The sequence below is a fragment of the Juglans regia genome, chromosome 2, assembly GCF_001411555.2.
Source record: "Juglans regia cultivar Chandler chromosome 2, Walnut 2.0, whole genome shotgun sequence".
NCBI classification, from domain to species: domain Eukaryota; kingdom Viridiplantae; phylum Streptophyta; class Magnoliopsida; order Fagales; family Juglandaceae; genus Juglans; species Juglans regia.
In genome coordinates, this window is record NC_049902.1 from 34,417,186 (window position 1) to 34,445,089 (window position 27,904).

At 35.1% G+C, this 27,904-nt stretch overlaps 3 protein-coding genes across 3 annotated transcripts; 1 reads left to right on the forward strand and 2 right to left on the reverse strand.

The window, feature by feature from the left end:
* Positions 1 to 1,256: 1,256 nt before the first annotated feature.
* Positions 1,257 to 4,541, reverse strand: LOC109013230 (probable protein phosphatase 2C 39). The gene is made up of 5 exons (XM_018995249.1): positions 4,255 to 4,541; positions 2,819 to 3,067; positions 2,443 to 2,719; positions 1,780 to 1,934; positions 1,257 to 1,581 (listed from the first exon to the last, which is right to left on the reverse strand). The coding sequence occupies exons 1-5, from the start codon at positions 4,285 to 4,287 to the stop codon at positions 1,444 to 1,446; spliced, it is 852 nt and encodes a 283-aa protein (XP_018850794.1). The 5' UTR covers positions 4,288 to 4,541; the 3' UTR covers positions 1,257 to 1,443.
* Positions 4,542 to 7,123: 2,582 nt separating this feature from the next.
* LOC109010693 lies at positions 7,124 to 8,152 on the forward strand. The gene has a single exon (XM_018991593.2). It carries the CDS (start codon positions 7,136 to 7,138, stop codon positions 7,841 to 7,843), a length of 708 nt encoding a protein of 235 aa, XP_018847138.2. The 5' UTR covers positions 7,124 to 7,135; the 3' UTR covers positions 7,844 to 8,152.
* A 2,490-nt stretch (positions 8,153 to 10,642) lies between these two features.
* On the reverse strand, positions 10,643 to 13,431 carry LOC109013236 (protein RICE SALT SENSITIVE 3-like). The gene is made up of 7 exons (XM_018995263.2): positions 12,975 to 13,431; positions 12,831 to 12,881; positions 12,369 to 12,500; positions 12,078 to 12,183; positions 11,865 to 11,906; positions 11,685 to 11,741; positions 10,643 to 11,537 (listed from the first exon to the last, which is right to left on the reverse strand). Exons 1-7 carry the CDS (start codon positions 13,103 to 13,105, stop codon positions 10,800 to 10,802), a joined length of 1,257 nt encoding a protein of 418 aa, XP_018850808.1. The 5' UTR covers positions 13,106 to 13,431; the 3' UTR covers positions 10,643 to 10,799.
* Between the last annotated feature and the right edge of the window lie 14,473 nt (positions 13,432 to 27,904).

A 27,904-nucleotide genomic window follows, 5' to 3' on the forward strand; every position in this document is an offset into this window, starting at 1 on the left:
TAAGATCTTCTCTAGGGGGTTTCAGTCAGAACCCTCACTGGGTAAGCTTGGAAGTATGGGAGGAGTCGTCGGATGGTTACTACTAAGGTGAAGGCGAGTTAATCCATGCGTGGATATCTGCCTCTGCTCCTCGGTACGCCAGGCTGGTGTAATATACGAGTTTTTGGATCCCCCCTTCATCTCATACTTGGGCCGAGGAAATCGCATACGGGAAGACTAACAAATACAAAATTAAGATCTCCCTATATCTGGGTTGGCTGAGTAGTAAAGGATTGGTGAGATATCTTTTGAGGGTCTCGAATGCTTGATCCCACTCGACATCCCATGTTTTTGTGTTTCATAATGTTTTGAAAAACGGCAGCCACTTGTCAGTAGACCTTGATACGAATTTGTTAAAAGCCGCTACTTGGCCGGCGAGTTTTTGCACTTCATTGACGTTTCGAGGTGGGGCCATGGGGAGTATGACCTCCACTTTCTTTGGGTTAACTTTTCCCGTTCGAAAATCATGAAGCCTAAGAACTTTCTAGAGCTCACTCTAAATACACATTTTTTTAGGTTGAGTTTTATCTGATATTGTTGTAATACTACGAAGGCTTCACAGAGGTCGATGAGGTGTTGCTCAAGAGCTCCACTCTTTGACAGCAAATAATTGATGGCCGTTTGTAGATCTTGAACAGTCTAACCGGTTAGAAGTTTTTCTCCTATCAATATCTAGAGACTGGCCACAACAAGTGTAGGTCATTTATTCTGATTCCTAAAGTAATGATAGGATTTCATTATCACTTTATTAGATGCAGTACATCCATATATGTCTACTTCGGGAAGCACTGACAACTTTACAGAGCCTTCACTGTTTAGCCCATTCATCATCACGACTGATTTTGCTGATTTCCCCATATTGCTTTTCCGCAAGACATTTTTAATGTTTTTTCTTTCCTTTTTATTTACTTTCCTTCTTATTCCAATTTTATTTTTTAAGCGCAAACTGCAATCCCCTCCCCAAGAAAAGGACTGTTAGCGGGTCAGTAACCCTAGTCTATTTTTTCTTTCTTACTTTCATTTTTTAACAATTTTGTAATATCTTTAATTATTAAAAAAAATATCTAATTTTATTAATAATTACTTAAGTAAAAAAATTAAATTTTTAATATCGTTAATTATTAAAAAAATTATACAATTTTATTAATAATTACTTAAAAAATCAAAATAATTGAGCTGTAACATTGAGCGGGCTCCAATAGTATTTTTCCCTAAAAGAACCACAAAAAAGGAAAGATACTATTATTTCCAGAACTGGTAAATTGGGCAGTTCTCTGGCGATTCGCTCACGCATATGAAATTGATCCAAACCAAAACAACAATATTATGGCACAAGATGGGAGTGTTTATACATCACTTAAAAACAGATTTTAAACAAACATGAGAGCGGAACAATCCTTAAAATCACCGAAATCTTACGACTATGCATGAAATATCATCCGAGCTCTTCCGATTAAGTGCCTCTTCAGTAAGGAGCTTTGCTGCTGACCGAGCATCCTTTATTTCCCGGATGCAATCTGCTGCTTCTTGGTTCGACATTACCTAGAACAGATTGAACAACAAATTTTAGTCAACTCAAAAAGAAACCATCATATAAAATAGGGAGGAAAAAAAAAAGAATTCTGGTGAAACGAGTTAATTTGCTTCTGATTTTCACCATTTCTGCGCCTTGCATTCCGTGGAACGGTAGTACTTGTACAAATATGAAATACCAAGATCACAAATTCAAATAAGACTAACCTTCCATAATCCGTCACTTGCTAGGATAATAAACTCCGTTTCATCATCTATAGGCTCCACCGTGATATGGGGTTCTGAACTCAAGTGTTTCTTTAAGCTCTTGTCACCAAATGCCCTTGCCACTGCCAATTGCCCATCAACTCGTGGAACATCCCCTGAAATCATTAGGGTTCTAATCTTGATATCGCAATATATGAGAAGAAAACATAGTGATGAGTAGAAAATTGCTAGAGACAGTAATATCATTGGAACCGGTAATGATCTAAGTAAGGATAGCTGATGTTGCTAAAAGCAAAGATCAGAACAGTGCAGACATTTAACATTGCTCAGAGAGCCACCCAACTTTATAGTCTTCCATAAGTTTTCGATGATAACAAAAGAAAGATCACAGTTAGCTAGATTGCTCACACCCAAGCCAGTGTGTCTAACATGTGAATCCCAACTCCAATTGCCAAATGGGACCCTAGGACACCACAGAAAGTGTGAATCGTTAAATATAATCTTCATTATTCTATAAATTGCACCATGAGAACTTTATTAAAGGTGAAGGGGGAAAATAACTATTTTTAAAATGGTACAAGATACATGGTGATTTTCATGTGGCATATGGATGGAATTTCATTTCAGATCAATATAAGTTTGCATTTTCAGAAATCGGGTTACCAGGAAAGTTCGACACAAAACCACCTCTCTCCTCAATGCTCTCCCTTTCCATGCTTGGCTCATGATCAATCGATAGTTGTTTGGCAACACCATTCTTACAGATAACAGCTCGAGAATCCCCAACATTAGCTACCACCAACTTCTGGCCATTAATCAATATTGCTGTAACTGCAGTAGAACCACCTTTACCAAAATCAACTGCTTTCTCCAAAATTTTGTCATCAGTTATGCGATAAGCTTTCCTGATTGCTTTCTCTGTTTCTGTCCAGAAGTCAGGCTACTTGGAGGAAAGGAAAACAAAAATGAAAGATAATTATATATGTTCTACCATTTCCGAATTATATAAGAAAGAAATAAGGATTGCAATTGAATCTACCTCCTTTAAAATATTCTCAAACAAATGAGACCTCAGATAATTCGGAACATCATGGCTCAAATGGCCATCAAAGATTGCAAATAGACCAAGCTCATGGTCATCAACTTGCTTAAACTGCGCAACGACATAATCTTCCATGGGATGATGTGATTTTCCCTTTACCAGGTGAAAGCCATGGGTTATGTTCTTTGACATCTTGCTCTTCCCTTTTCCAGAGTCAGGATCTGACGAACCTAACCCTACTTTTTCCTGCAATAAATTATTCACAATGGTTATTCCAAAGGAGAATACTCGACCTCTTCCAAACTCAAAACCAAAGGGGGTTGAAATAATTTTTTTTTTTTTGTGTGTGTCGGGGAACCTCTCCAAGGCAGGGAGGGCCATTCGGACCCACCCCTGCAGAGTAAACTCCAGTCCCATGCACCGCACCCTCAAAAATTTCCCTACACGGAATTTCTTGATGAAATAAATAACAACATTGTAACTTGTTGATGAACAACATCTAAGTTATAACTTCACATATTAACATATCTCAGCAATAGTGATAACGCTGGACTGGCAGAAACATCCTCTATTTTTGGGATACGTATGACAATTTTATTAATGGGCAGCAAGGCGCGATCTAACAGGGTACATATAATTAACAGATACACCTAGTTAGCAAGAGGCCAAAGATACAAAAAGTTCAGAAAACTAAAGGTGGAGAAACATCCTGTCAATTTATGGTATCGGTTCCCCAAAATACATTTTTCTTTGTTACTTTCAATTACATCATATAAACATTTCCTTTGACAGGATCTGTTTTACTGAACCTCGTGAAATGAAAGAAAGAAACAAGCAAACCGAGAAGATTTACTAAATATTAGACATGTATAACACTAAACCAGATATCCATAGTTGGTTTGTTTGCTTAATGCAATTTGATGTCTGATTGAAGTTGAAGAGTGCTGTTATGGTTTGCATATACTTGAATGTGAAATTCTTAAATAAAAATTTATCGACAATTTCGAAAAGTTGACGTTGGATCGAAATAAAAGAACCCACTCGACGCCATTAATTTGATAACTGGCCTTCAAGATCCCTAGACTAGCTGATGTAAATAAACTTCAAACTGCTGTGCAACTGAATGGAGCCACTCGATCCGATAGCATGATCACAATTCGAAACCCGACTCTCTATTCAACGTTGGATGATTATATTCAACGTTTCCTAGAAGCTACTTTCGTGACAACTCAATTTCCACGAGAAATGGATCGTGGTCAACCCCATATAATATATATATATATATATATATATATCGATAGATCTATATCATCACACCAATCTGAAGGGGAAATTATAGCAAATTAAGCAGATCGTACAAGCAGCAAAAGAAGAAATGTGAAAAATAGATTGAAACCCACGAAAGTAAGTGCGAAGAAATTGAGTAAACGTACCTTCATCTTGAGGAGGATCTCTCTGCCAGTCATGGTTTCTGTTCCCGCAGAGCTGCTTCTTATAAGCGTAGATGATAATACACAGAGAGCGAAGAAACGCGAGAGAGAGAGAGAGAGAGAGAGAGAGAGGAGAGAGAGGTGAAGTGGAGATCGGGACAGGTGTGATATGTGTAAGAGATGAGGATTGGAGTCCTGTTGACACGCCCACAGTGTTTCCTTCCTCAGTGCCAATGTCGCGTTCTCTGCAGTAACCGAAACGCGTTCCTCCAAACCCCTTCCCCCAAACTTGTGACTTGTCTACCATTTATACGGTAAAATAATATAAACTTTTCCCCAATATCAATCATTATCTTTTTTATTATTATTATTATTATTTTTTGACATAATTAATAGATAAACAAAAGCTAGGAGGCAAACAATGGTGGTAAGTAAAGCCGAAGTCAAATCTTGATAAAGGGCTGGGGCCTTGATAAAGTAATCCCAAGCCCAGAAAGGCCCAACATGTCAAAACTAAGCTTGTAAAGAAGGCCCACAAATGTAACTTAGTAAGTCGTAACCTTAATTTATGGGCCTTCATGTGTGTGTAGTAGGATGCGGGCTAAATCGATGTAAATTGTAATGCTTTATATCACAATGAGATTTAGGCTACGTTTAGTTGTAAAATTCAATTGAGTTCAGTTGAATTCAATTTAATTTTAAATTAAATTTAATATTTAAATATCTAATTTTTAAATTATTAAATTCATCTTAATTCAAAATTTTCTTACAGGTGAGACCCAAAACTTTTTTCAACTTCTTATAAAAAGTACAAAGCTCATCTTAACATCTAAATACACTTTAAACTAAATTTAGATGGATCTCACATAACTCCTTCTACTATTAAATTCATTACTATTCATAAAAAGCTGAATTGAGCTCAATATCCAAACGTAACTTAGTTTGGATTTAGTTTTTATTGAAATTGGATATGTTGGATGTGGGACATGTCTCATAACAAGACACATGAGACGTGTGCGAGTGTGTCTCGCATCCACCGAGTCAATTAATCTCAACCATAGATAGACTCAAATTTGCTCCTTAGGATTGTAATTGTAATTGTGCTTAGGATGAAAGTTTAAGCGCTCGAGTTTAAACTAAAAAATATGATGTTGATCTCTATTTTTAGTGACTTCTAATCCACACGAGTTGTAATAATTTTTATTCACACGTGACACGTGTAGTGTATATCTAAATAGAGTTTGAGAAGAGAGAGAGAGAGAGAGGAGAATTTTCGTTATAAATGATTAAAATAAAATAGGATTTAAATAAGTTGGTATTTTTTAATTATGGAAACAGCAAAGTTGCATAATTGGAGTGTCACCCGAGGGGAGAATGAGATTACGAAATGAATGAAATGCTTAATTGGTTGGGGGAAAGAAAAGAGGACAAAATCTGGGAGACAGGTGGCTCCAGAGAGCTCAACTGGGCCCCGCCCATGGGTCCTCTACCAAAACCCAAATGGAGACCAAACGACTTTTCTTACGGCTGCTTTGTCTCCTATTGTGCACTTATCAAAAGCTTCTCATCGTATTAAATAAACTTTTGCTCAATTTTAATTAGTCATTACAGAGCCTTTGCTTCCACAACACGACCAAGAAAGCTATATATATGCTGCTCCCACCATTGCTTTATTTTGTGAAAGCCAAACGGCTCAATATTGCTATTAATTACTTGAGTTGCTTCTCTCTCTCTCTCTATATATATATATATATATATATATATATGTGTGTATGAACGAGTATTTGGATTAAAAAACTTTTATTTGCTTTTATATGGATGAGTATTTTTTGGAGGCTGTGCCCTTCAATAAAACAAAAGCAAGTGGACAAAAATAAAAGATGGGTCCGGAATAGGAGAAATAGCGGTAGTCTACCACACTTGCACTTTTTTATTTATTTATTTAGAGATTGTGTTTTAAACGAGGTTGCGGATTATATCACTCAGGATACAGATCTTTGGCCACACTTGCACATTTAAAGTTGTGTTTGAATGTTGAAATGAGTTGAGTTGAATTGAGTTAAGATGATAAAATATTGTTAGAATATTATTTATTATTATTATTATTATTTTAGGATTTAAAAAAGTTGAATTGTTTATTATATTTTGTATTGAAATTTGAAAAAATTATAATAATAAATTAAAATAAGTTGAGATAGTTTAACATCCAAACAAATTAAAACAAGATTTTTGTTACTTATATCATGTCAACACCTAAACATACCACTTATTATGAAATCCATAAAATTAAAATAAATTAAAACGTATACGTTTTATGCTAGCTGATATGACAGCCTTTTATATAAACAGACTCGTACAAATAAAGATAAATCAATGCAAATTTCTAGTACATGCATTATGGCATTCATTATATTCACCAACTCAAATATACCAAGACTCTCTGCGGGGGAAAAATAAAAATAAAAACAAATACAAAAATTAAAGAACTTGGCCATATTGGAACTGTTTGGATAGACTCATGGTGGCCCATTTCTACAACGTGGGGTTTAAGTTTGACCGGGAAAGATGTACCTCGATCGGCTGCATCATTGAGCAACCACTTGTTTCCAACATCCCACACACTAAGCTTATAATTACAACACCATGATCGTCATCCGGTCATGTGTTAAAATTGAGGTCGAGTTGGCAAATATGACTTGATGATTTGCACCACCAGGTTCATCAAACTTTCCAAACCAAGTGTCCAGATCACCCCACGTATCCCCCTACAAAAAAGCAAGCATTCCCAACACTACCACCTTTTACTTCATTTGAGCCTCAGATGATGTCTTCATCTATAAAACCATGCTCATCACCCATGCAGACCAAACCCTCAAAGTACTCCATGGAGAATCGCCGGAAAAGAAGTATCTCCGGTGAAAGGTTCTCGTTTCCGAGCACTCCTGGGGCTGAAGACCAAGACTCCGACTTCGAGTTTGGTTCTGTTACACCGGACTCACCCTCTACCGATCCCTTCAAAAACTCTCCTGCTGACTATTTGTTCTTCAATGGCCGGCTCTTACCACATGCTTTTCCTATTCAATCAGCAGCCAATATCATCATCGACAGCTCTCGTACAACGAGCCGAGCAAGCAGCATTAGCAGCAAGGACTCGCTGAGGTCGTCGAGAAGTAATAGCACGAATAGCAGCAGCAGTAGTCCAAGGACAAGCGCGAGTGATAATTCTGAGAGAAGATTGTTGTATCAGAACAAAGTTGCATCCAAAGCAAGTACTTTGGTTAGAGATCATAATGGATACCAAGCTGGCAATAAAGCTCTTTCATCTCAAGTATATGTCCAGTCTTCTCAAAGGTGGCAATATATTACAGTGCCTGTACCCATTTTGACTCGCGAGCCTTCGCGTAGAAAGAAGATGGAGATGGTGGGGAAGAAATTACGACCAAAGAAACAAGCCGAGGAGAGGAAAGGAGCAAGCTTGTGGCATTTCGCGAGATTCTTCTGGTGGATCGTCTCGGCATGCAAACAATGCCATGCCATGGAACCGTCGAGGAAAGATCATGTGTTACAAGGAAATATGGAGTTAGATCAATAACTTACCCATTTCAAGCTTGTCTTGTAATTAGTTTGGTTTTTAGTATCATGTCGCTAGGCATAGTGATTTGGTTTGCTTGGTTTTGAAACTGATGTGAGAAACAAAAGTACTTCCGAGATCCGAGAGGAGATTGGACGTCATTAATTGGCGTGTTAATGATTTTTGTTTTAGTTTTTTACATCATTATTAAAATCACTAAGTACCCAAGAGCATCTGTAAAGGGTTGTAAACTAACGTGATTGCTGTAACTGCGGTTGCTTTGGAGGAAGATGATTGTGGTATGTCGGGTTTTTCTTTTACAAAAGCAGAAGTGCGCAATTGTTTTATCCTTTTTGTCTACCTCATTCTCTTCCTTTCCTCTAGATCTATTTGAACTTAGCACATGTATAAGCAAAGTATCAGCTTTTGAACTTTAATTCTAACCAACTAACAAGGAATCTAGCCAGAACTTTTCCTCATTGTGTTTACAGATAGAGCGTGCATGCATGGTTAATTATAAGTGTTAATTGCAAAATGCACTTCATAATATACTACGTACCGAGTAAAAGCTAAGCCACATAAAAGGGTACGTAATTATTTCGACAAGTAACAGTCTATATAGTTTTATAAATTTGTGCATACGGTTGCTCATGTTTTGAAACCAAGATTTTTTAGACAATTCTTTGTATTTTGGTAATAAAGAGTTGTAGCATATACAAAACCTCTTCCTTCTTTTTCACCCCCTTCAAATGAAACCAGTGGGCCTGGTTTCAATTATGCCGATGATGCATGCAAGCCTCAAGTACTAGTGGGGAATTACCTGACAATAAAAACTTTTTAGAGGCCAGCTTCCAATATTTCAATATCCCCTATGCCGGAATATCATGTGGATATTTAGTTGTTTCCATTGAATCATTCACTACATATGTGTGTGTGTGTGTGTGATGATCACGACTGGAAATGATCAATCATGCATTTAGTGAGGAATTGGAAAAGCCTAGGCCCGATCAATATGATTGCTCGAATGATTCTTTGGAAGTTGGAACTGTGTATGTACACTTTGGGCAGCTCACAGCGATAGATCAGCGAGTTTCCAGAATGCCATGCAAGCCTGCATGCCTTGGCCTATGGAATATATACCAAAAGTACTACTTGACAATCAACAGGTATATTGATCTCAGAGTTTCAACCTTCAACCTTTCCTTTGCTGATGTAAAACATTTGACATCAAACAGAGGAGCTGCCTACTGAAATATTAGAAGATATACTATATGCTGATGTAAAGTCACTCGATATCTCTCTAATCATGCCAACTTTTACAATAGATATCCCTCATGTCAATAATATCATGTCAATTAATAATGAGATCATAATTTTAAATAAAAGTTAAATAAAATATTATTAAAATCTTATTTTTTAATATTATTATTATTTAAAAATTTAAAAAAATTAAATTATTTGTTATATTTTATATAAAAATTTAAATAAATTATAATAATAAGATAAATTTTTTTTCTCAAACTGATGTTACCGATAATTTAAAAATTGCTGACAACCTTGGGAATGAGAGAATATTTCCAGTGATGGAGAACCCAAAAATAAATTTATGTGCTTTTGTGCATGTGATCGTTCAAATACGAGTGCGAGATGTGAGTTTGAACTATTTTGTGTCAGAATATAAATTGAATAAATGGAAAATGCTAGATGACCCGTTGGGAGCCCCAACTCTAGTGTTTTTTTATGTGTATTTTTTAGTTCTTTTTTATATAGATATTTTTAATAATTTTAAATATTTTAAAAAAATAAAATAGAAATTATAATATTATTAAAAAAATACTTCTTTAATCACAAAGTAGAATAAATTTTTATTCTACTTCGTGATTAAAGAAATATTTTTTAATAATATTTTTTACTTTCTGATTAAGAAAGTATTTTTTAATAATATTTTAAATTTATTTTATTTTTTAAAAATATTTAAAAGTATAAAAAATAAATCTATATAAAAAATAAATTAAAAAAATACACATAAAAAATTACATTCTAAACCCAGCGGCGGGAGCTCCCGCTGCAAGAACTGTAGCATGATTCTTGAATAAATTAATACATGTCTTTCTTGTCCATTTAAAATTTTGAAATAAGTGACCATTTAACAATTGGAAATTGGAATAGTGGACTAAATCCATAAACCCACTGGTTAGCTACAGCAGGATTTCAATCTCGAACTGACTTAATTAGCCAAAGTTAACAATATTTTTGAATCCAAATCATCATGTAGCTATGCCTTTTATATATGGAAGTTTGAAGTAATTGCCATCGAACGGTGAAGTCATGCATGGTGTATCTTTTATTGGCACCCTTTCTGTGCGTGGACGCTACTAGCACATGATACGGATCAAGAAAAGGACTCAAGGGGGGGAATGATCTTCAGACGTGGGATTCCATATCCACTTGAAGAAAGCGTTTCAGCATATGCATGCACGGTAAGCATGTTTACCCACGTCTACTAGATGCTACATCCACAGGCAAGCAGGGCAAGTTTAATCCAATCCTGGCAGGGGCAGGTCAGGTCGTATTCCTGGGATTTAATCGCTGATCATGGAATGGAATTACTCAAGAAATGTGAATACGGAAACGATGTTCTTGATCGACTATATATGGCCCTTGATTCGGAGATGGTTTTAACATTTAATTAGCCAATAAAAAGATAGCTTTCGTCCTGGAAATTGACTATTGCGCTAAACAGGGCAAGTTACTAGTACTGTATTCTTTTGAATCTTTGCAGTATTCAGAGAATTTCAAGGAAAATTTATGTTCCGATGAACTGCAACAAATGATCACAAGTAGTCATAGTAATGGAAAAAAGGAACGCAGAATATAAAGAGAATAAAAACGTACAACAGGCACGAGAACATGAGCAGCAAAGGAACACAAAAGCTAAAATGTCATCGTTTTTCCCTCTAATACAAGTCTTTTCAATTCACTCCAAGAAGGTCTCCATGACATCTGAATACATGCCCCCTTCAGGATTCCTATACTCCACAGGTTGGTGTTGCTGGTGATCAATAGAAGTTGAAGAAGAGGATGAAGCCATTCTAGCCGGCAATGTAAAGCTCCTCTTGAATTTGTTTTCCATCTTTCTTGCACTCTCCGGATGGCTGTCCAAGCTCAAGAATTCATTGGGGTTTGCTCCACTACCATTATGCATATTTAAGGCATCTGAATTCGGGTTTGAATTCTTTCCTTCAAGGATGAGAGGGTGGTGATTGTGGTCGGGTTTGTTTCCTAAGCTGTCCGGGTTAAACAACAGCTTGGCATCATCAGTACGTCCAGTAAGAGCATTGAAGAAAGACAGCCCGTTTGGCCACTTGATGTCGTTTTCGTGCTCTCCCACCATATCTTCCATACGGGTTTCAGATGAATGAGGTAGAAGAAACATGTGGGTCTCATCTTTGGCTTGTGGAAATCCAAGTCTGGTCGAGTTTGGAAAATTGGGTGAAGAAAGCATAGAAGTTGCGGACGGAAGTGGCCTTTGGCCCCAGTTGAAGAGCGGAGTAGGAGGTCGGATTGGAAGGGGTGATTGCTTTGAAGGTAGTGAGGAAGAAGAGGAAGGGTTCCCGTTTGAAGAAAAGAGCTGGGAGAGGTAGAACCCAGACTGATAGCCTAGAGATTCAAAGGTATGCCTCATTCTTAGCACGAAATGGAGATCTTCAGGTATCTGTTATTAGACATTTATCTCTCAGTTTGATCAAACATATGTAAAACTGATCATTTATTTAGTCCAAAAAATTACTGTTTGAAAATCAACCAAATTTATAATCGTAGCTTCTGAATGAGAAGATAAAGACAAAAAAAAAAAACTCACAATCTTGCAAGAACCCAACTGTAGAAGGCCATGGCCAGCTTGAATGACAGCTATTGTCTGATCATGGAGTTGAATCAAGGAGCACAAAAGTCTCAAGTCATTGGAAAAAAAAAAAACAAAAAGAGAGGGAAAAAAAAAAAGTGAGACTGGAAACAGTGAAATAACAGTTTCTTTTCTGACCTGAATTCCTGACTCGAATTGATCAGTCCATTCTGGAGGAAGCTGCATTAAATGGCACCAAAAATAGGAAGGTTACCGTCAATCATTAAGATGGTACGATCCAACCAATAGTAGACCAGAACATAAAAGAATAATTAATATATCTGAAACTTAATCTAGAATTGGACGAAGAAGAAAAAATAATGGGTGTTTTTGTGCGTTGAGTTCCCATACAGCATCAAAAGAACTCTGCCAGTAGTTGGAGATATTTGGTTCGCATTCAGTCGGTTCTTTGAAGACCCATTTATGACACTTATCAGATGCAACTTTCCCCATCAACCTGTTGGAATCAATATCACCCAATCAGGCCCCCCCATATGATAAGAAGACTCTTCACCTTTTACATCTCTCTACTTTCCGTGTTACCTCAAGATTTTGGTTAAGAGACGAGAGAGAGACAGAAGAGAGAGAAGGGGGAGAGAGGATCGAAACCACAACACAAAAAAACACCTACCCAGTACCCACCCTTCTCCATAATTATATAACTGAATGGACATCTTGCTGAAGGATCTTCTGACAGGATCTTCGCCACCATCAATCTCTTCTAAACAATCGCCAACTCTTACTCGACAAAACCCATCTTCCCACATCAACATTCTTCACAAGATTTTGACAGACAAAAATTACATCCAGTTGAAATTACTGAAGAGCATATCGTGCAAATGAAAACTTACTAGATAACTATCAATAATCATCAATCACAAAAACTAAAATACAAACAAAATAAACATCTTCCGATTTCACTCTTTTTTCCACTCTTTTCTTGCAATGAAGACGGTAATGCTCTGCCTTGTCGCTGAGCAAAGGAAACAAAGAATTGCAAATTATACCGCTAAGCTGAACATAGTGTTTGAAAATACTATCGGTTTACTAAATCCTCTGCTTTCTCAGCAACCAAACTGAGAGGTGAAGGCAAACCATACTTACAGACTACCGTTGTCGTCTCCAACCTTGCACCCATTACCCCCTCTGACTCTTCTGCAATAAAAAGAAGAGAGACCGATTTTAAGGAAGCAGTTCAGATAAAAGCATAATACAGAGAGACAGAGACGGAGACAGAGAAAGACATACGGGCGAGGACGGATGGTCCAGAAGACAGAGTAAGTCCAGTCTGAGTTGAGGCAGACGCTTCTGAGGGCCTCATGAAGGGCCATCATCCCAACAGCTTCTTTGCTCCTATCTGATGCTCCTGAGCCCACCATCTCTCTCTCTCTCTCTCTCTCTCTAGTATATATGACTTTTCTTTTTTCCTCTTTCACTTGCACACACTTGGACCCTTTTGAGTTCCCCTCTCAACCTCAGAAACACCGCTACTTCTAACTGAACTCAATTTTTATCTTCTTTTGCAACTCTGCGACGCTTAACCACCATATAGAATATCCTTTCATCTCTCTCTGCTGCGTTTGTTTTTGGCTGGCTTCCCCACCTCCCCTCCCTCTTCTCTCTCTACTATTCCTTTTCGTTTGTCCCGAGTAAACAGGTTTGCCGATCTTGACAGAGGAAGGTAAAGAGTGAAGAGTATAAGATAAAGAGGGAGGGATGAATGTTATAACTAGTAATTAATTAAACCATGAAAATACTGTGGGGACAGCTTGTATCCGCTTTCTGTCTCTTGCAAAGCACTACGGTGGAAGTGAGGGCATAATAAAATAATAAATAAATAAACCAAAAATAAAGACTGTTGCTTATGATAACCCAAAATCACGTTTCTGCCCTTTTTCTCACTTCAGCAGCTGGGAGCAGTGTTTGGTTTTGGTACTTGGTGTTTCTCTGACTAGATTCTTCTGTATCGTGCATTGTATAAAGCTTGTTGGGACGAAGAAGAGAAAGGTCAGGCCCGAGTTCCTCCACAGTCAGTTTGGTAGAGTAGGCTACTCACTGTTTTAGTTTCAAAAGCACTTTTTCAAAAGTTGTGTTTATATTTATTATTTGTTTTGGATCCATTGTCATTTAAGAAATACTTTATTATAAATAGATTATATAAAAATAATTTTATAAATTAATATAATTTTATATATTTTATCATATTTATATAAAATTAATTTTATTATAAAATAGATTTAACAAATCACATAAAATCACGTCAATTTATAAAATTATTTTTATATAATCTTTTTGTGACTATTTCTTACCATTTTTATTGATCAATAATTTTGTTTTCTATATATAATAAATATTTTAGAGTTCATATATATTATCATGTTTATCTTTTGGAAGTTAATGCTAAAACCATGAAAATAATTTATAAAATTCTCAAAATGTGTGGGATAGGAGGTTATATATAAGCATATTAATGTTTTAGAATAACCTTGGGTATAACAAACTTTAGACATGACATTATTGCGCAAGTCTTTTATAAAAAAAAAAAAAATAGATCGCAATAAAAATTGATTATTTTATAATTTTTCTGATATAATTTATCCTTTTATACAAAAATTTTACGATACGAACCATTACTAGCAATTCCTTCTAATTACAATCCCGTTTGCTGCTGAATTAAAGCTTGGGTAGATGAAGTTGGTTCCACATGCTTCTTTTAATGAAGCATAGTTTCACTTTCAGAACAAATAAAGATACTTCATCATGAACTGCTTATTAAAAAAAAAAAATACATACTCCTACAAATTTTACAAATTTTACACTTTTCTCAAATAAATTATACGTTTATGTACTATATAACGGCAAATATCATTTATCTTTTTCACAAATATAACCGCAAGACCTTAGATTCAAGATCATTTCCTCTTTTGTTTTGTGTTGTGTAGTAATTAAACATGGAGATTGCCAAACAAATCCTAATATTTTTTCTAATAGCTTGAGCAGATGAAGGATAACAAAGACAATTGGCAAGGCACGTACAGAATCTTTACCAGTCAAAAGAGGTAGGGTGGGATCCTGATCTTTAGATTTGGATTAATATTTTAAAGGAATATGATATTCTTATTATGTCAGTTTTGTAAGGACGAACTAATTAAGGGTAATCATAATAATTTTCGTACCAGTTTTAGTAAAAAAAACAGAAAAGGAATAACCATTTGAGCACTCTTCTGCTCCTTTTAACCTATCTTCGTAATTAAGTCAAATAGAAAACCAAAATTGTCCTACTATCTATCTATACATGCATCTAGGTCAAGTCATATATGAACAGTTTCTTTTTATGGCATGCTCCTTCAACATTCTCATCCTCAACAAATTTCACCTTCATCTTTTAAATTCATTGTGTTCATGTGTACTTAATCATTTCAAACCTACAAAAATCATAATATTTCATCATTTTCTTGGGTAACTGTTGATCAACACGAAAATAAAAAATTATAACTTCTTTATCTTTTTTTTTTAATATTTTTTGGATTCCGATAAAAAATGGCTTTAAAGATTTTTATAATTACTTTACATCCCAACTAAAGAATATAATAACTTATTGCTATGAACTCAACTCCATCTAAAAACAATCAGTATAACATAGTACGGAAAATATTTCAAAATATATTACTATTATTTATTATTTATTTATTATTTATTATTATTTATTGTATATTTAAAAATATTTCACTACCTAAATGCAATATTAATTACAAACATTTTTCTCACTTGAGAGAGAATTACCACCCAAAACTCAGGGTGAGTTTAGATGTTGAAGTGAGTTGAGTTGAGATAATAAAATATTGTTAGAATATTATTTTTTAATATTATTATTATTTTAGGATTTGAAAAAATTAAATTATTTATTATATTTTGTATTGAAATTTAAAAAAATTATAATGATAAGTTGAGATGAGTTGAGAGTATTTTATGATCCAAACGAAGTCTCAATATGTGTTTTTAACTAAAATAAAAGGATGAAAAATTGTAAGGAAGCACAAATATTTTGAACTTGACAAGGAATAATTCATATCATGATATGTGTGTACAAAACTGTCTTTTCACCGACAAGGGCGGCTGTCGTAGTCAAAATCCAAATTGAGTGCTCTAATCATTTAGCCATTTATTAAAAAGTATTATCTATCAACAGCAAAGGTTAAAAATAAAATAAAACCAGTAAGATTTAAGGAATCACGTGCGCACGTGATATGGCAGTGAGTCGGTGCATCGTTTCTCTTAAAGAAAGCGAACCGCACGAATTGCGGGGTACTGCTTCCCCTACATGCAACACCTCCTGCCCTAGCGAGCACACGCTTCTATTTCACGCGCATATATCGCACGGTTGTAAGTTTTCCGGGTTGGGATTAAAATCGGGGTCTATGCATTAGGAGATGGCGGGTTGATCGTAAAGCGCGTGGGAGAGATTGCTGTGAAAAGTACCCTCTGCCGCATTGACCGGCCCGGTCCTCGCTCCGAACCAAGACCGTATCTTTTGTGGGCTCCACTTCCAACATCCTCCCTAACTCTTGACCTAGCCCACTTACAAATCTACTGCAGCAAAGGTAAAAATATATCGGGCTAATTATACAGTAAATTTTAGAGTTTGACTTTTATTTTAAATTTTAAATTTTAAAATTTGAAATTGTAGTTTCAAGTTTCGATCGATATGATATAAACAAAAAATAATAATAATTTGTACGACTATTAAATATACAAATTTTTAAGTATTTTTTGTAAAAAAAAATTGACTGCACCATGAAAAAGTATAAACGAATTCGATTTTTATGATGGGACCTATTTTTTATGAAAGATTTAAGTGAGATTTATACACCTAAGATTTCTACTTAATATTACTAAATTATAAAATATTTTTGAAATATTGATGGGGGTGATACTCTAGCTTATAATATGAATGAATTTATCGATTTGTCATTAATATAACAAAAAACTAGTTTAGGATCTGTTTGACAACACAGTTATTCTCATATATTTCTTGTCCAAACATCATTAAATATAAAATATTTTTTAATTTTTTAATTTTTAATTTTTTTATTTAATCATTACCTAATAATTACAATTTTTTCAAACTCTTAAATAAAATACAAAACATTATAATTTTTTTAAATTTTAAAATAAGAATTATATTAAAAATTTATATTTAAATAATTTTAAACTTGATAATATTTTTATTTAACTTATTCTATCTTCTTTTCCAAAACTTGATAAAACATCTTAACTAAAATAGTCAAATTTTTTTAATATTATTTTTATTTTGAGATTTGAAAAAATTGAATTGTTTATTATATTTTGTGTGAGAGTTTGAGAAAATTATAATGATTATAAGAGATAATATGAGATGAGATAATTTGTAAACAAACCAAGCCATATGTAGTAGTTTACTAGTATTTCAAAAATTCTATGTGCCAACTAGTTATTTTTGCATATTTTTTTGTGCACTACACTAAAATGATTTGTTGCGTTATTTTTTAATATAAAATACTTTTTTTGTCCAATGTATTAGTAGAGTAGTAAGAAATATACAAAAATAATTATATGCAGCGGAACTCTTTAATATTTTCTAATCTGAATTCACCGGGCAGGCCATCTCCCAATTTCTCTCCAGCATGCTGCAGTACCATTAATCATGATCAAGCCTGGCCTCTATCTTTTATGGTTAAACAAGTGATCTAGCATATGAGTGAATTCATACACTGATGATGGATTTGTTATATGCAAAGCATTTTTATAAAACAACTTTACTGTGAAATTACTCATTTCTCTAACACTTTAAACGGGTGGGAATATATAATTTTAATTATTTGTATTATATTTTTAACATTTATCTCTCATGTGTGGGCCATACTCTCTCTTAATGAGTGAGATCATCACGTAAAATATTTAATTTAATAAGATAGAGTGTAGAGTTAGGATTCAAATTAAAGATCTGATCTATTCTGATATTATATGAAATCACAACTTATCTTAAAAATTTAAATTGATGGAAATATATGAATTTAATTAATTATATTATATTCTTAATATTTTTTCTTCATGTGTGGACAAAAAATCCTCTTAATAAATAGATTAATTATATAAAATATTTAATTAAATAGAATATAGTATAGATTCATAATTCAAGAGATTTGCTTTAATATAACGTGAAATTATTAATTATATCAAAAAGTCAAGGCAATAAGAATCAATAGATATAATTATTTATATTTTATTCTTTTTAGGTAACGTACGTACACAGTGAGAGCAAATACAACTTGAGAAAACCTTCATGAAGGGAGTATGTATGCATGCATGTGATCTAATGTGATTAATTTCAACTGACATGCACGTACATGCAGTACTAGGTAGCGGCGTTGCATGCATGCTTTAAACCTTGTTCATGACGTGAAAATGGAGAAATTGTATGAGAAATCATATGCATGCATGCATGCCTGCCTACCTAGCTAGCTAGCTAGGATTAATACATCATGATGCCTTGCTTCCTCGATCCAAATTAGTACTTGAGAAAAGTCCAAGACGGACTATTTGAATGTTTCTTAATTGACTAACCCTAATATATATATATATATATATATAACACACGTAGATGTTTTGGGTTTTGCTAGCTTGATCTTGATATCTGCATCATGGTGACGAGGCCCCACTTCACGTTTTTGACCCCATAGAAACATTAATCAAGAGTGTTGAAGACTTTTCTCAACTCTCAAGTAGCTTGGAGGCCAAAACATTTAAGGACTTGTTTGGATTCGTAAGTTATCTCAACTCATCTCAATTCATCTCAATTCATTTTATTACTATTTATTACTATTCAGCAACTTTAATTCATAAATCTCATTACTATTCATAACTCATCTCATTACTATTCACAATCTATCTCAACTCATCTCAGCTCATCTCAAGTCATCTTCGAATCTAAACATCTCCTTAACTCCTGCCAATTTCTCATTTTTCATGAAAAGAACAATATTAGTTTTCCTGTTGGCGTTTCGCTGGAATTTTAATTTTAATTTTAATTTTGTGATTAAGTAAATATTTTTTAATAATATTATAAATTTCTTTTTATTTTTTTAAAATGTTAAAAAATGTATGTAAAAAAAAAAAACATAAAATACACTAATGAGAACTCTAGCGGTGGCTCTAGCGTACAAGCCATGAAAATTATCATGTAAATTAGCTAGCTTAGCTAGCCAGCCAGCAGTACTGCTGCATGCCTACTTCAGGATGTTGAAATTTAAATACACGACATGTGCATGCATGCGTATGTTTTCTTACCATGCATATGCATTACATGTTTTCAATATATTGAGAGCTCATGAAACAAGGAGGGCAAGAGCAAATGTAACTTCCTAAATTAATACATGGCTTGTCAATGCATGGCAGCATGGCCTCATGATCATAATATTCATGGCGGTTGTAATTGACATTGTGTCGGCAGTCGGCAGGATGTCCTTGTTTCTTTTATGGTTGAGATATGGAAATTTGTCTTTGACATAATAATATTAATTGTTCCACACAAACACACGTATGTATATAGGGTCATAGCTAGCTAGATAGCCAGGTTGGTCTTGAGTTTACACCATATATTATATACAAGTAATATATATATATATATATATAAAGAAATTATATAAAAATAAACTTATAAATTAACATGACTTTATATAATTCTTTAGATCTATTTTATGATAAAAATAATTTCATAATTTAACTCACCTCATCAAATTATATCATTTTATAAATTTACTTTTACGTAATCTATTTATAATTAAAATATGTATATGACGCAACTGATCACTTTATTTTTCCACCCTAAATGGTTTTGATATATGGATCAAGTCAATGGAATATGATGGTTAACGTATTTTGTAAATTGTGATATTAAAATACGTATATTTAATATTTGTTTCCAAAAAAAAGTGGTTTAATAGCAAAATTGATATTTTTTTTGTCTTCCGTGTGGTGGGGGAGGGGAAGAGGTGCTAGAGATATGTTGTTATACATTGCTGTAAAGAAGCATATTGGTAACCTGAGGGGTAGCTCAACTAGTCCGGTATTGAGTTTGTTACTCAATACATTAGTTCGAGTCCCTTTAGAGTCATTGGAGATTTACTTGGTGTTTAACTTCAGGATCCCATAAAATAAATCGAAATGCGTGCAAACTAGCTTGGACACTCACGATTAAAAAGAAGAAGAAGAAGCAGCAGCAGATTAGTGATTGCTAGTAAAGGTTGGTGTTGGGATGCAGCATGCTTGTATTATTTGAACCTAGCCTGAACTGTTGGGACTTTTGGAGAGTTTGGTGTTCAGACTTCAGAGGCAGCATGCTTGTATTTTCAGAGGAACTAGAACTGCGCGAGTGAATCTCCCTCAATCTTTGGTTTGAACGAAACTGCAAAAAAATGTGAATCTCGATTTTTGGTTTCAGCTGCTTGAGTTTAATCTCCCTCTCTTGATCTGTGTTTTCCTTTTATTTTTTTTGTTTTTTTAATGTTGACGTGGAATGCGCCACATTAGTGGATTGTACAGTAATTATGTAGTACGTAGCAAAATTCTTTTTATTTTTCTTTTATATGCTTTCTGGTAGACCTGGGCGGGGCGCTTGGCCTACTAAAAGAGATGGTGGAATTTGGATTTGGGGGATATTGCCAAAGGCTTGCGTTGCCGCTGCCCATTGCGCTAAGTTATGCGCGCATCGATTTTGAAATCGATGAATTTTTCTCGCCTTCCATTCTTTGAATGACTCGAGGTTGTGTTTGATGTCATTGATAATTGCGCTCATAATCCATTCTTGAGTTGCCGAGGCATTGGAGATTGCTTGGATAGTGACTTTTAAATCGCCTTCTAAGATTATTTTTTCAAGTTTCAATTTTTCTGCTTCTTTAATAGCCATTAAAGCTGCAAATGCTTCTCCAACATTTGAGCTTACCTTGCTAATGAGATTAGTTTTTGCAAATATTAACTCCCCATTGTCTTCCCAACAAAGAGCTGCAAGAATAGAACCTTCCTTTCTCGTGGCAACATCGAATGTGATGAGATGATATCCATCAGGTTGTCTTTCTTCATATTCCTCAATCTGGTTATCTCGTTCTGCCCATGCTCTTGAGTGCTGTTCAAAAGATTTAAGCAAAGTTTCTACATACACATAAATTGAGGGATTTGCAAAATCATGTTCAAGCTTATTCCTTATGAACCAAATATGATCCATTGCCACGGTTGCAAAAATCTGGAAGTCATGTTTCTCTTCTTTAGGGATTTTTAGGGTGATAGCGGGATTAATGATTATGTTGATCCAATTGGATATTGGTTGACTTGCAAAAATAGAGGTATCAATCGGCCACTTAGAATGTCTCTATATTACTCTAGAGAAAATGCAATTGAGAAAGATAGGAGGGAGATCTTTAGGTTCAGTTTTACATAGGGGTATCGAATTTGATCTTCATCAAGAGGAATTACATTACTGATCTTGGTTTTTGTTTGGAGGATATTATGACTAATTTTCCAAAAGAACAATTTTAGTCTATCCTGAATTTTCATCTTCTAGAGGGATTTCCAATTGATGGGCAAGTTACTGGTAGGAGGAAAGCCAATCTGATTAACCAAGGCTGCATAAGCTGATTTGACAGAGAATTTTCCAGAAACATGATGGACCCAATTGATCTTATCGAAAATATGCTGGAAATTATGGTTGGCTAAGGGAATTTTTTGGATTTCTCTAATGGTATTTTCTGAGAAGAGGGTATTCAGGAGGAGGATATTCCAACGCCTTGGCTCTTCTAAGATGAGTTCCGAAACAGTCATGGAATGATCAACAATATTGTTAGTGGGATGTGGTTGAGGGGTATTGGTTGATAGGGTGGGAATCCAAGGATCAATCCATACTCTTGTGGTTGCTCAATTATTGATCTGATAACAAAAACTAGATTTTAGGAAATCCCTTTGTTTTAAAAGACTTCTCCAGAACCTTGAATCCAATGACTTGGGGGCTACCTCTAGGAAAGAGTTTGATCTTAAGTATTTCTTTGAAAGAACTTCTTTCCAAAGACTGGTGGATCCATTGATGAAAGTCCATGCTAGTTTGGAGATGAGGGCAGAGTTGAATATGACAGTTTGTTTCAAGCCAAGACCACCCATGGATTTGGGTAGATAAATCGAATTCCATGATTTTGGGGTAAACTTCTTTTTTTGGTTGTCTTCATAACCCCACCAAAACTTTCTTAGCAGAGTATCAATTTTCCTTGCCATTTCCTTTGAGAAGAGAAAGGTGGACATGACATAAGAGGGTAGCGAGCTTGCCACTGATCTAATGATAATAGTTTTTGAAGCCTGTGAAAGAATTTTTGTCTTCCAACCTTGAAGTTTGGTTTTGATTTTGTCGATGAGGTCGGAGAGGAATTTCTTTTTATCAACACCATTAGTGTGGGGCATACCCAAATATTTGGAGTTTGGAGGTGAAGTTCTAAAGTCGAAGAAGCTTTTAACAACATTGATGGAATCAAGACAGATGTTAGCACTGAAATGGAGAGATGATTTCTTATGGTTGATATTTTGCCCTGACCATGAATTATAAGTGGAAATACAATCTGCAAAGGCTTGGGCAGTATGAGAATTGGCCGTATAAAAAAGGAATAGATCATCAGCAAAGAGCAAGTGGGATATGGAGGGCCCCTCTCTTGACAGTTCTATGCCTCTGAGACAACCAAGGTTTTCCTTAAGAATGATGAGTCTAGAGAGCACTTCAGTACCAAGAATGAAAAGGAAAGGGAGACAGTGGATCTCCCTGCCTTAAACCTCTCGAGGGTTGAAAGTAACCATGTGGGGACCCATTGATGATAATTGAGTAGGAAACAATAGAAATTCATTCTTTAATCCATTGGATCCATTTATGATTGAAGCCAAAATGATGAAGAACGTCCAGAATGAATGATCATTCCATAGAATCAAAAGTTTTAGCTATGTCAATTTTTATAGTCACAGAACAAGTTCTGGTTCTTTTCTTTTCATGAGATGGAAAATCTCTTGAGCCAAGATCTTTTTTCTTAAATGAGTCTGTTTGGCAAGAAAGTAGATTGATAAGGGGAAATGATGCTTGGCAAAATAGCTTTAAGCCTATTGGTAATGATTTTTGCTATAATTTTATAGCAAACATTAGACAAACTGATAGGTCTAAATTGATTTATATCATTTGGATTTTCCACCTTGGGAATCAAAACTACATTGGTATGATTGAACTCTTTTAAGAGTTTCTCATGAATGAAGAAGTTTTTGACAGTAGCCAAAACATCAGATTTAATAATTTCCTAAATTTTTTTGTAAAAAAACCTCGTAAAACCATCAAGACCTAGTGCTTTTGAGGAGGGAAGATCCTTAACAGCAAGGAAAATTTATTCATTAGAAGGAATTTGACAAAGGTAGTCATTTTCAGCATCAATAATTTTTCGCGGGAAGAGGTGATTCATATCGACAGATGAAGAAGGATTGGAAGAGGTGAAAGTATTTTGAAAATGCTCCAGGATGGTTGTAGAGATGATGGATGGATCAGAGGACCATTGATTCCTACCCGTCTTCAGACATTCAATAGTAATCCTTTTCCGTCTGATCACAGTAGAGGCATGAAAAAATTTAGTGTTTAAATCTGTAGTAGTAAACGAAGTTACTCTGGATTTTTGTCACCAAAGAGATTCTTCCCTAAGAAGGAGTTCATGAAGATTCGCTTGAAGATCTGATTCTAGGGATGAAGGATAGTGGAGGAGATCTTGACCCTGAATTGAGGAAATAATTCCAGAAAGATTTTTTATTTGGGTTTGGATGTACCCAAAGTTTTTGATGTTCCATTCACGAAGGGTTTTTTTTGATATACTTGAGTTTCTTTGACAGGATCAAATAGGGGGTTCCAATGAAAACATGGTCCTAAGCTTTTTTAATAGTGCCGAAAATAGATGAGTCTCTTAGCCAAAATTCCTCGAATTTAAAGGCCTTGGGAGAGATATGTCTATTGGATGTGTCCAGTAAAATTGGTGCATGATCAGATGAGTCACGAGTGAGGGTTGTGATGGATGCACGAGGAAACAGCTCGAGCCAAGCTAAGTTGGCAATCTCTCTATCTAAATGTTCTTTAATGAGATTGAAACCATCCCTCTTGTTTGACCAAGTATATTTTGGACCATTTGAGCCAATATTAACAAACTCATATCTATTCATGAAAAGAGGAAGCACATTTAATTTGGAGGATTGAGCAAAGAGTTTACCCCCGAATTTTTCAGATTGAGAAATGATAGAGTTAAAATCCCCAATTGCAAAAGAAGGCCAAGAAAAAGAATCGGTAGTCCGGCTGAGAAGATCCCAAAAGCATTGTTTCTGACTAAATGGTGCAGGATAGTAAACAAGATTCAAAAGCCATGGCATATGAGCAGGATCCGAGTAGACCAACACAAATATCATATTACTATAAATATTCACAAGTTCTGTATCGACGAAACCAGGACGATACAGTAGCAAAAGGCCTCCCCATTTACTGGTAGGTGGGGAGTGAACAAAAAATGAAAACCCAAACATATTAATAATACATTCATTATCACAAGGAGATAATGAAGTTTCTGAAAGGAAAATAATTTCAGGATTATAGATCCTGATATTTGTCCTTAGAGATCTAATTGCACGAGGTTGGTCAATACTTCTGCAATTCCAAGCAAGTAGCCTCATGGGATTTTCGGTGGCAGTGAGGCCCCTGCCACTCCAGTCATTGGATTAATGGGGAAGAGATTTAAGGTTTGAGTCTGAATTGTATTACCCGAAACTGTTAAGGCTTGCATCTGATATGGTGCATAATGAGGAGTGGAGCTATTCCTTTTGTTCTTTCGTTGTGTACGATCCTTTTTGATTTTCGGGTTGAAGGATGTTCTAAGGGGATGTGAGGCGCGACTTTGAACTCTGGAAAATGATCTGCATAAAGTTGTGGTTCAGCTGCACAATGGGTTCCTTCGTGTTCCTTGTTGAGCAACTCTGGTTCAATATTGTAACAATGGAAGATAAGATAATTTTTTTGTGTGGGTATTGAGGGATTGGCTTCACTGGATTGATGGATTTCCTCTTTCTAGTTGACTCATTGGATGAAGCTGGGGAAGATATAGGAGCTGTGAATGCTAAATTCATAGTCCTCTGTTCTAGGGTTTAGTTAGCACTCTGGTGGACGGATTGAAAAGGAGAAATTTGATTGAGGGAAGACGAATGGTCATGATTGACTTGGAAGGTGTTGAAAGCTATGCATTCTCGATCGAATGAGCTAACCAAAAGAGACAGGTTCTGGTTTGTTTTAGAAAGCTCATAAATGATTAGGCTTTTGTTGGCTTGGAGTTGGGCCATGACTTGATTGAGGAAGGAAGGATTGGATTCGGGCCTGGTTAGGATTGGGCTTGTAGGCTCAAGGTAAGATGATGGAATAATTGGGTTGGCTTCAGACGGGAGAAAGGGTGGGTTCTTCAAGGGACAAGGACTTTTAATGTCGGCTGGGACGCATGATTGATTTAGTGAAATACTGACATCACCTGGCTGTTGAGAGGGGAAGGTGGAGACCGAATAATTGCCATCAATAAATGGTGCTGACAAACTTGGATGCTGAAGGCTTTGGAGGGCACCACGTGGTAATGAGAAGTCCATGACTGGGTCCATTATGTCTGGGCAATGAATATGTTTAACAGGAAGTTGAACAGTGTCTTCATCTTTGTCAATCGAAAACTCAGTAGAACTACTGGAAAATAGCTTTTTTATACAGAACTCCTTTTTATCCCCGCTTTCAGTGCTGATAATAACAGCTTTACCTTTTCCCAAATGTTCAACAGGGGAATTTTTCTTGGTAAGGGTCAAGCTATCATTTGTCTCTTTGGATGATACTGGAGTGAATAGTGGCTTATCAATAAAGAGAGTGAACTGCAGTTGATTATTAGGAGAGTCATCTTACCAAGCCAGCGTTCATTCGGCGATTCTCCATTGTTTCCGCACGCATCCAGACCATAACACGGATCGTCTGAAGAACTAGTATAAATAGGACAAGCTTGATGGAGATGTCCCAAACGACCATACCCATAACAAAAATTCAGAGTCTTTCATATTTAAAACTGATCTTTGTTGGCTTCTTGCTGATTCTGGGTAAGTTAAACCCTTCATAAAGTGGCTTCTCAGTGTTGATCTCAACTCTAATACGCATGAAAGGTTTTACACTGTTATCAGGAAGATAAGAATAGTCAATATCTATCAGGTGTCCCAAGACTTTACCTATTTGTATTGCATTCTCCACTGTCATCATTTCCAGCGGAAGACCACAAATATGAATCCAAAAAGTTGAAAATGAGAGATCAATTTCTTGAATGCTAAGTCAAGGGGGCCATTCCCTGAGAACCAAGTAATATACCTTAGTTCCATGGTCTTTGTTGAAAAATCCTATTATTTTCCATGCTCGAAGAGAAAGTGAACAAAAAAGTGTTTATATTCAAGCTCGAAGCCAAGCTTCATACCGCACGAATGGTAGAATGAAAGATGTGCTTATTGAGTATTTTTTAGGAGAGCAGCTTACCTATAAGAGCGTGGTTTGAAATCTTTGCTGCGGTGTCCATTGTTGGGACCAGGATGATGTCTTCTCAAGTCAATGCTTTTGTTTGTTCAATGAGTTGATCGATGCCTTGATTCTCTTTTGACATAATTGGGAAGCAGATGATGAGGACATAGAGGTAGTGAACGACTTACAAGTAGGGTAGGTGAGGGTCATAAAGATGGAGGTAACTAGAGGAGAGGAGACTCGTCTTTCCAGAGAGTGGTACCGGGTGTTCTTAAAAGGGATGAAGATTTTACCCAATTGCTTAAGTTACTTTCAAACTTAACATGTCATTGATTTTATGCTTGATTTAATTTGTACAATATCTTCATTAATTTGTAAAGTTTATTTTCCAATACATGCATAGTAAATCATTATTATTATTCCATATTTATCTCTTCATTAATTTGTACAATAACTTGATTAATTTGTACAGTTTCTTTTCCCATACACGTATGATAAATCATTATTGTTGTTCCATATATACCGTAAATGCAATCTTAACACTTTGTTGGCATTGCATTTGGATGTGCTTATAAGTCAAAGAGAGCAACTTCTATCAAGATGTGGTGTGAAATAAGGGTTGCAAATTGTGTTTTCGGGTCGTGTTCGTATCGTATCAAGTCATGAACATTCGATTATATAGGTCAATTTGAACCCAATCTGTTAAGTTAAACGTGTCAAACTTCTAAATCCTAACCCAACCTATTTTAGATAACGGGTTGTGACTCGTGTCGTGTCACCCGTTTTGACCCGTTTAATAATTAATTAAAAATAAATTAATACGACACAATTCATTTAAACCCGCTTGTTTTCTGAACTAAAATGCCATAATATATTTGACCTGATTAACATAATTTTATATAAAATTTAAAATTTATATTTATTAATAACCACAATATCTTAAAAAATATATATAAATATTTTTCAAATTTTAACATATAATAAAACCAATATTACAAACAATACAATAACAAATATGATCATAGGTCTAAAATTACAATCCCAACAATAAAAACATAAGCATACCGAGAAATACCAATATTACAACTTAACAATAAATCATGTCTTAACGGGTCAACCCGTTTTGACCCGAAGCCGTTAACATCAAAATAAAAACTCGCTATTTTCTTGTTGTATTCGTGTTAGGTTTACGGGTTATGTCACATATTGTTACCCCTAATGTTAAACTTTTCAATCTCAAGTAACCATTTAGATTTTACTAATTAATAAAAATACACCACACTGAATTATTTTTCACATTCTAAAATTTTTAAAAGCCTAAAACTAAAATCCTAAAATCTAATGAAAAATAAATATTTTTTTATGACAATAATTTTTATGCTAGCTAATATAACTAATAAATATTCACATCGTTTGGTGTAACGATAAAAGGAAGAAGATTGAAAATAGATTTTCTCAAATAAATACACGAAAGTTATTTTTGCACTGCAGGCTTGTTTATAAAGGCCCGGCCCGGCCCAGCCCGGCCCAGCCCTCAATTACAACATTTGATTTTGTTTTTTTAAAAACAAATCTA